This window comes from Atheta coriaria, unplaced genomic scaffold (assembly GCF_025399875.1).
Source record: "Atheta coriaria isolate IRGN ID8LTWV9N9 unplaced genomic scaffold, Caltech_Dcor_3.1 contig_140_pilon, whole genome shotgun sequence".
Lineage (NCBI taxonomy): Eukaryota > Metazoa > Arthropoda > Insecta > Coleoptera > Staphylinidae > Dalotia > Dalotia coriaria.
The window spans coordinates 1-7,884 of NW_027045650.1; the positions used below are offsets into that span (position 1 = coordinate 1).

Genomic DNA, 7,884 nt, shown 5'->3' on the forward strand with positions numbered 1-7,884 from the left:
ATGAAAAATTCTTACCAAACTATAAACACTTAAGTATCTCGGTGTTCTCGTCTGGCCATAACTGTACAATTCAACAATTCCATTAACTAAATATGCACAGTAAGTCAGTTTACTAAAAGGACCCCATGCCTTCCAGCTCAGGAAATTATTAACGTACGAATTGGATGTTACGCAAACAACTAGAGTCCAACCGATAGCAAAACACCATGCGATTCGATGTAAAGCTGAATATAATCCAGCTTCTGAAGGATTGTAGACGTAATCGTCTTGGTAAAAAACCACGACTGAAAACATGGCGGCTGCCCCCACCATTATCGCAAGGACTCCAATCAGGATTCTTGCAATGAATGGTATTTTCACACTAAAAACACATAAAATAAGTAAATCTACAACATAGAATGTAATAAACAGCATACTTTTTAAATTGCATCCGATGTACAACATAACCAAACACCATGCCTACTAAATAAGCATTGGCACGCATGTGTGTCTTAATATAATAGTATTTGAAGTAGTAATTACTACTCAAATCGTTAATTTCCCTAAAAAACAGAAAAATATCACTTTTTTGACATAAACATGTTTAAATTAAGCTTACTCTGGGTAAATCATGAGCGTTGGGTCTAAATTCTGCGCTACAGTGATCATAAACGGCACAATACCGGTCCCAATGCACAAAATGGCCAGAAATATTTCCCCAAGTACTCTTTTATACCAAAGAGGAAACACAATCAGTGGTGCCAACACAAATAATTGTGAATCCACAGATAAATACCACGATTGAAACATACACTACAAAAAAATCTCAAAATTATTAATTTTTGTTGATTTTATAACTTAAAAACATACCAACTGTTCAGTGTTGACATAATTATTAATGTAGAGAATATTCGTCCACCATGAATTAATACATCTTTCTTGTTCTAACAACATTCGTGATTTCCACAGGGGACCATCACCCAAATCCACTAAAAACGTGCAGTAAAATCCTATCACAACAATATACGCAGGGGTTAATCTAAAAACAACCAAAAACACATCAATTACAACTTGTGACTCATGTTATATTGGTTGCCTACCTTATATAGCGTCCAAAATACATCGCAAAAACGTTAACTTTCCCAACACGCTTTTCCATCTCGATTAATAACAATCTACACATTAAAAATCCACTAACAAGTAGAAATGTATCAACTAAAAGTGGATTGTTTAGGAATACAGCATTCTGCACTTTTTAATGGCGTCCTCGGTGAATTCCCTATTTAAAGATGGCGAACTGATTAAAAATGTCAACGCGTGTCCGGCAAGAATAAAACTCATCGAAATAGTACGTATTCCACAAATACAATCCAAATTAAAATCGTTATTCTTTGCCCGTACTGAAATTAGTTTACGAATGTTCTTTATCAGCGAAAACGACAAGATGGCGTCGTGGGTTGGGGAATATTCTTCTCTGGTGCGGTTTATTGTGTAACCAGTGAAGTGTTGCTTTCTGCAGACATGTATACAGTGATATCCAGTTGATATCAGGACAAATAATAAAAATATCCCAATTATTCCCCTAAAATATTGAGAAAAATGATTAAATTTGTAAATATTTGTAATAAAAAGTAATAAACATACAGATATATAAGTTGTCCAGTAGTCATGGATAAGTTTTGCTTAAAATAACAATCACTTGGTGATATATCAACCAAAAGTTTCTTCTTTGGCATGGCTTGTCCGAAAAGTTCACGAATAAACATGGCGGTTTCATTTGCTGAACATGTGGATGGTACACAAATAGCCCAATGCATTTTATTCATATTTTTACGTGTGAATTTCCTCTAAAACATTAGTTTTAAAATATAGGCAACCCAACATACACAAAAATATCAAACCGTAACTTACAGTGTGTATCAAACTATGAATAGACTCATCATTAGTCAGATTCAATGTTGATGGTGTTGTAATATTAATACTGATTTCCGCTAAGCAGTATTGTCCTTGAAATGCTTCAGAATCTGTCGAATTTGTACTTAAATCGGGAACCGTGACATCGATACATTCATCGAAATTACCCAGTTGATAGGAATTACCATAGAGTAAACCGAAAGGAAACTTTACGGTCGCATCAAGCACTAAACATTAAAAAAACAATAAAAACTAAATAAATTTACATATATTTTTGTGTACTTACTAATCATCGCCCATTTTTCATGAGTTTGCAATGCGTTTAGATATCTGTCAAAATCAAGCAGACATTGTGAATATGGAAGACTATCCAGAGAAGTTCTTATCATTTCATAATCAGGTATTTGGATGGTATCTGCAAAGAAAATAAATAAAACAAATTAAAAATGAAAATGTAGTCACTTCCTGTTAGTTTTAGAATGAATATTTGTTTAACTAAGTTAATAGTGTGCTGGTTTTTGCAAAAAGAAACAAAATGGTGTCGTATTTGTGCATTCCAAGTAGAATTTTTACCATTTACGAATCAGATCAATGTGAAAACCTTGAATTTGATTAATAAATGAATGCATTCTGGTATTTTCACAATAAAATGGCGATTTTTATCACAAAACACAAAATTTTTGAGTTTTTAAAAAAAAAAACATAAAAAATCATAATTTCACTTAGTTTAAGAAATTTTTTTAATAAAATGGCGATTTTTACCACAAAAACACAAAATGTTACTCAAATTTTAAGTTTTTTGAAACTAAAAACATAAAAAATGCTATTTAAACTTACTTATGTCATCGTTATCATCACATTTCACATTTTCGATGAATAAACTTAAAGTTACACATAAAATTAAGCTTCTTAGAACAAAATTCATTTTAAAATAACTTAATTAAGTTTGGTATTGCTGACTGAGTCACACACAATGTCTAAAACTCTAATTAGTTATTTACTTAAATAATATGCAGATGTATGAATAAAATGTTATTGTTGTAATGTCGTAAATGGTGTAATTTGCACCGAATGCACTTTTCGCCAATCCAACTACGAATTGTTATCGTTGCTGGTTGCTGGTCTCGGCGGGACTAACAAATCGCACGCCGTTTCGTTTCACTTTTCTCTTCACATACACACACTGCACAGCACACGCCGCACACCTGATGACATGGATTTTTAAACTTGAACTGGACGATCGATGCGGTGTCTTGACAATACCTAAATAAGGTCGATTGTCTTCTTCGCATGCACGAAGTGTGAGACGTGCGTGCGCGAAAGTTTTATCGCCATTTTCGCCTTCAATGGCGCACAACTAATTACAATACCATCAATATACTGGATAGATAAATTCGCATGACTAGCATTAACATTATTGTTATTAACATTTGTTTATCGATTAAACACCTCATCAATCGCACTCAGCACGAATAAAAAGTAATTATTCATTGTTGGAGTGACTCCGAAACGTTTTTCTATTGAAATCTTGTTTGTTGGGCTGTTTGATTGAGAACTGTTGGCTTATTTTCAAATATTTAAATGTAAATTATAAATTTTACTTGAGTCATCAATGTTTTTCACAGTTTGTTTGTTTTATTGTGCGGCATTCGTCAATGTTAATGTGAAGAGTGAAAATACTCGTTTAAATAAGTGATTTATGAGTAGTTTAACATATTCATTGTTTACCCAAGATGTGTTAATATGTGAAGATGGCGGAAAAACACAGAAAATGTTGAAAATTCAATAGCACAACGTCAAATTTATTATATAAACTGAAATAATCGATAAAACTTAGTCATTTATGTTGTTTTCTTTTATATTACTCACTTTTTAGCGATAATACAAACGTTTTCAAGTGAAATTGTTGGGGGACATAATAATTCAACGAACAATCATAACCCAAACCTCGTAGATACTCCAATCGGCCGTAGTTTAATATATTTTACATTTACGACCGATTTCTTCTTTTTCCTCACGTGTTAGACCTATTTCTTTGTCTCTTTAGTGTTAAAACATATGAAAAACAAATGTTTCATAAAATAGGTTAAAATTTAAAATGGTGGTTAAAATACCTGTCATTTTGGTTAGAATTTGTCACATTGTTGGTTTCTCTTGCTAATCCACTGCCACAAACCGCCCAACTTACCATTCCACATATAACATCAAAATCATTTCGATTCAAGCCACATTTCTATAAGTTTATATCAGAATTAGCTTATGAAACCAAAGTTTTACTGTTTTTATCTTTTCGCTTACATTGAAAAACTCTTTACCAACGTACGCTGTCCATTGACATCTATGATGACAACAGAACGCCATCACCAGACCGCCAACACGTCCGCCATTTTGTTCAAAGTTGTTCATACATCTCATTGATAAATCTAAACATATTTTATGGAAATACATCTTAAAGTTTTTCATATTAAAGTAAAATTACCTGTTGCATCACCGCATAAATGTTTAGTCACACCAATAACACTCCCATTAGCTTTATTTGAACTTATTACATCAACTTGATGCAATAATAAATCACCAATGTCTACTTTGATACGATGAATGGCGTTTTCTGTTTTATCGACTTTATTATCAAACTTGTGCCGATGCGAGGCGCGTTCAACAAGTAAAACTGAACTGTTTTTCAGGTCTTTGATTGCCTGCGATAACCAGTAACTTAATTGACCTTAAAATAGCATTAATTTGTTACTGTGTTATACATTAATTGTGATAGTTATACCTTTGCCTGCACCAAACTCAATATAACAAGTATTTTCAGTCAACATTGACTTTTCTTCTAAGATTCCAAGAATGGCTGATGCTTGAATTAAATGTTTCTTGGTTTTGTCACCGTATTCTGGTTTGAGAAGTTCTGTTTCAACTGTTTTGTAAGTTTTATATAATTCTGATATGTTTCCTTGGATATATTCTACAAATAAATCAAATTTTGACCGTTTCAGAGGAAATAATAGAGAAAATAACTTAAAAATTGATGTAAAATGTAAAAGTCACAAACCTGCATAGATTTTGTTAATTTTTGCAACTAAAACTTTAATATCTCCCACAGAAACAGAAGATAATTGTCTAGTATTAACAATAGGTGAATCTGCATCTGTATCTGGTTGAATATCACCACAATTTACTCCTTTTAGAATGTATGGCTGTGGTTGTGGCCTGGCATTGCAAATCTTCAAATGTTTTTGTAACTTGTGAGCAAAACATGTACTAAAACATTGAAAAACAATAAATTTCTTGTATGATTAACTATAATTCATACTACTTACTGTTTATTGTCTAAAGGACAAACAACTCTTAAAGTTTTAGCATCATTTTCATTCATATTATTCTTTGTTTCATTAGAAGTTTGAGGCAAATGTTCTCCGCAATAACTAAAACCTGTCTTGACAGTCATTTTACAGAAACGCTTCTTGCGTTTAACAAAATGTTTGCAGTGACTTTCAATTGATTCTGATTTATCGATTTCTGCATTAATTGCACTCATCTTTAGTCTATTATATATTAAAACTTAAGTTATAAATAAATAAAGGGAAAGTATTGAAGTTGCAAGGAAACTATGAGGTTATGTAGAAATACACGTCGATAAATTTGAATTTGTTGAAAATAATTCAATATATTCAATTAATTAAATCAAATAAATAAAATTTAATGTTTTATTTGTGAAAAATAAGTTTTGCTTTTGTTTTTCTCAATATTTTCGCTCGGTTTGAAAGTAGACACTTTACAAATATTAAAATTTAATGATTTCCCAATAAAAGATAAGAAAATCGTGCCTATGTACACATTTTCTTATCAAAAAACAAAATTAATTTCTATATAAAAAACAATAATCCGCCTTAAACCAATATTTTTCGTTTATTTCAAACAAATTGAGTAAAACTCGCGCATTGGGTTGCCAACTATTCAAAACTTATACCTTTCCGGCGTAACCTCGAATTTCTTTCCATGTCGAAGACGTCGAATTCATCGCATGCATATTTACAATAATTCGACCGCCTTCGTACACGACTGCTCTCAATTCTTTGAATTTCCGTCTAGCCCTTGATTACGCGATCAATCATCAATAATTGCGTGACGTGACGTCGTCATCGCAACACTTGAAACGCTCGAAACAAAAACTGTAGCACAGTCAAAGTCAGTCAGTTATCATTCGCCTAGTCATGCGTTCGTTAGATTCCTCGCTGTAATCGTAGCGCTTGTCTGTCTCGGCAAGGTATTTGCCGACGACGATGGCGATGTCTACACAATTAGGTACAATGTCGACAACTTCGACGAGGAAATCGGCAAGCAGAATCACTTCGTCATGTTTTATGCGCCTTGGTGAGTTGGAAAACGTTTTATATTCATAAAAGTATATTTTACTGGTATTTGTAGAGTGTGGTGATAATTGTGTAGTTATCAGTTTGTGCTGGATTATATTTAAGTGGTTGGTTAATACTTATCCAAAAATGGGATACAATTGCAGATTATTTATGCTACATAAAATAATATTAATATATTCATGTGCAATGCTTGATTTCCACACATAATTTGAATATTTCAAGGAGAATATTTACTATTTCGTTGATTTTTTGCATTAATTCGGTGTATTTTGAGTAAAACTTCAAAGATTACCAACTTTTGCGCAGTTTTTTTGTTGTAACTTTTGAATGCATCTTGCAATTTTCATTATTTCTTCAAATATCTGTTCATTTGTTTAATATTTATCGCTGTTTAAAATTTCATAACATTTGATCGATTATTTAAAAAGATATTCAAGAAAAACGAACTTAAAATTGAGTTTTTTCAAAAGTAAACTTTTTTGACAGTTTTTTCGTGATAACTTTTGAATGAAACGTCAGATTTTAATTATTTCTTCAAATATCTCTTCTTTTAAACAATTTTTATCTCCCTATAAAATTTCATAACATTTGATCAATTATTTTAGAAGATATTCAAGAAAAACGCACTTTTATCAAAAACAGAATTTTCTAATACTTTTTTTGTTATAACTTTTAAACTAATCATCCGATTTTAATTATTCTTTCAAATAAACATTCCTCTAATCACCCTTGACCACCACCCCAAATTTTATAAAAATATCTTAATAAATATAAAAGTTATTAACAAAAAACTAAAATTTTTAGGTGTGGACATTGTAAACGCCTGCATCCCACATGGGAAGAGCTCGCTGAGATGCTCAACCAAGAAGAAAGCAACGTAAAAATCGCAAAAGTGGACTGCACCACCGATGGTGACGTCTGCAACGCACAGGACGTCACTGGTTACCCCACACTGAAGTTCTTCAAACTCGGCAGCGAGGAAGGCATCAAATTCAGAGGCACTAGAGACCTGCCGTCGCTTACTACGTTTATCACTGAACAAGTCAGTCTAGTAAGTGTAAAATTAATATGTAAAAATAGATAAATAAGCTATATTTACCTCAAAATTATTTTTAGACACTCGACGGCGAGCAAGAAGCGAAAATTCCCGTGGAAGCCGGCCTCACCGAGCTGACCGAAGATACATTCGAGCAGCACGTCGCCAGTGGCAAACATTTTGTCAAGTTTTACGCACCATGGTGCGGGCATTGCCAGGTAATTTGTCTTAATCAACTTATTTTTAACGAATACTACAAGTAAACACGTTTGTTTGTTGGCAAAGTGAAATATTTTTTATTCTTTCAGAGATTAGCGCCAGTGTGGGATGAACTCGGTAAGAATCTTGGAAGTATTGACAATGTGCGCATTTCTAAAATCGACTGCACACAACATAAGAATGTATGCAACCAATTTGACATCAAGGGATACCCGACGTTGTTATGGATTGAAGATGGCCGCAAAGTAAATATTAAACTTAAAAAAATGACATGAAAAATATTTGTATCATGTTTATAGATTGAAAAATATCAAGGACAACGCGCTCTTGATGATCTCGTTAGTTACGCGTCGAAAATGT

General features: G+C 32.5%; 3 protein-coding genes across 3 annotated transcripts; 1 reads left to right on the forward strand and 2 right to left on the reverse strand.

The window, feature by feature from the left end:
• Positions 1-15: 15 nt before the first annotated feature.
• On the reverse strand, positions 16-3,540 carry LOC135803017 (nose resistant to fluoxetine protein 6-like; the record flags this gene model as incomplete). Its single annotated transcript, XM_065316647.1, is given in 10 exon segments — positions 16-361; positions 417-542; positions 599-792; positions 850-1,018; positions 1,080-1,230; positions 1,233-1,561; positions 1,624-1,826; positions 1,891-2,120; positions 2,180-2,308; positions 2,731-3,540. Coding segments are annotated over 10 exon segments (1,965 nt in total), but the record flags the coding sequence as incomplete, so codon positions are not given.
• Positions 3,541-3,674: 134 nt separating this feature from the next.
• LOC135803018 (tRNA:m(4)X modification enzyme TRM13 homolog) lies at positions 3,675-5,848 on the reverse strand. Its single transcript, XM_065316648.1, is given in 9 exon segments — positions 3,675-3,805; positions 3,808-3,876; positions 3,879-3,934; positions 4,008-4,126; positions 4,192-4,316; positions 4,373-4,615; positions 4,670-4,858; positions 4,946-5,154; positions 5,214-5,848. Coding segments are annotated over 9 exon segments (1,275 nt in total). The 5' UTR covers positions 5,432-5,848; the 3' UTR covers positions 3,675-3,758.
• Positions 5,849-5,916: 68 nt separating this feature from the next.
• prtp (thioredoxin domain-containing protein pretaporter) lies at positions 5,917-7,880 on the forward strand (the record flags this gene model as incomplete). The annotated part of the gene is made up of 5 exons (XM_065316649.1): positions 5,917-6,267; positions 7,074-7,320; positions 7,386-7,523; positions 7,614-7,769; positions 7,824-7,880. Coding segments are annotated over exons 1-5 (615 nt in total), but the record flags the coding sequence as incomplete, so codon positions are not given.
• Positions 7,881-7,884: the final 4 nt, after the last annotated feature.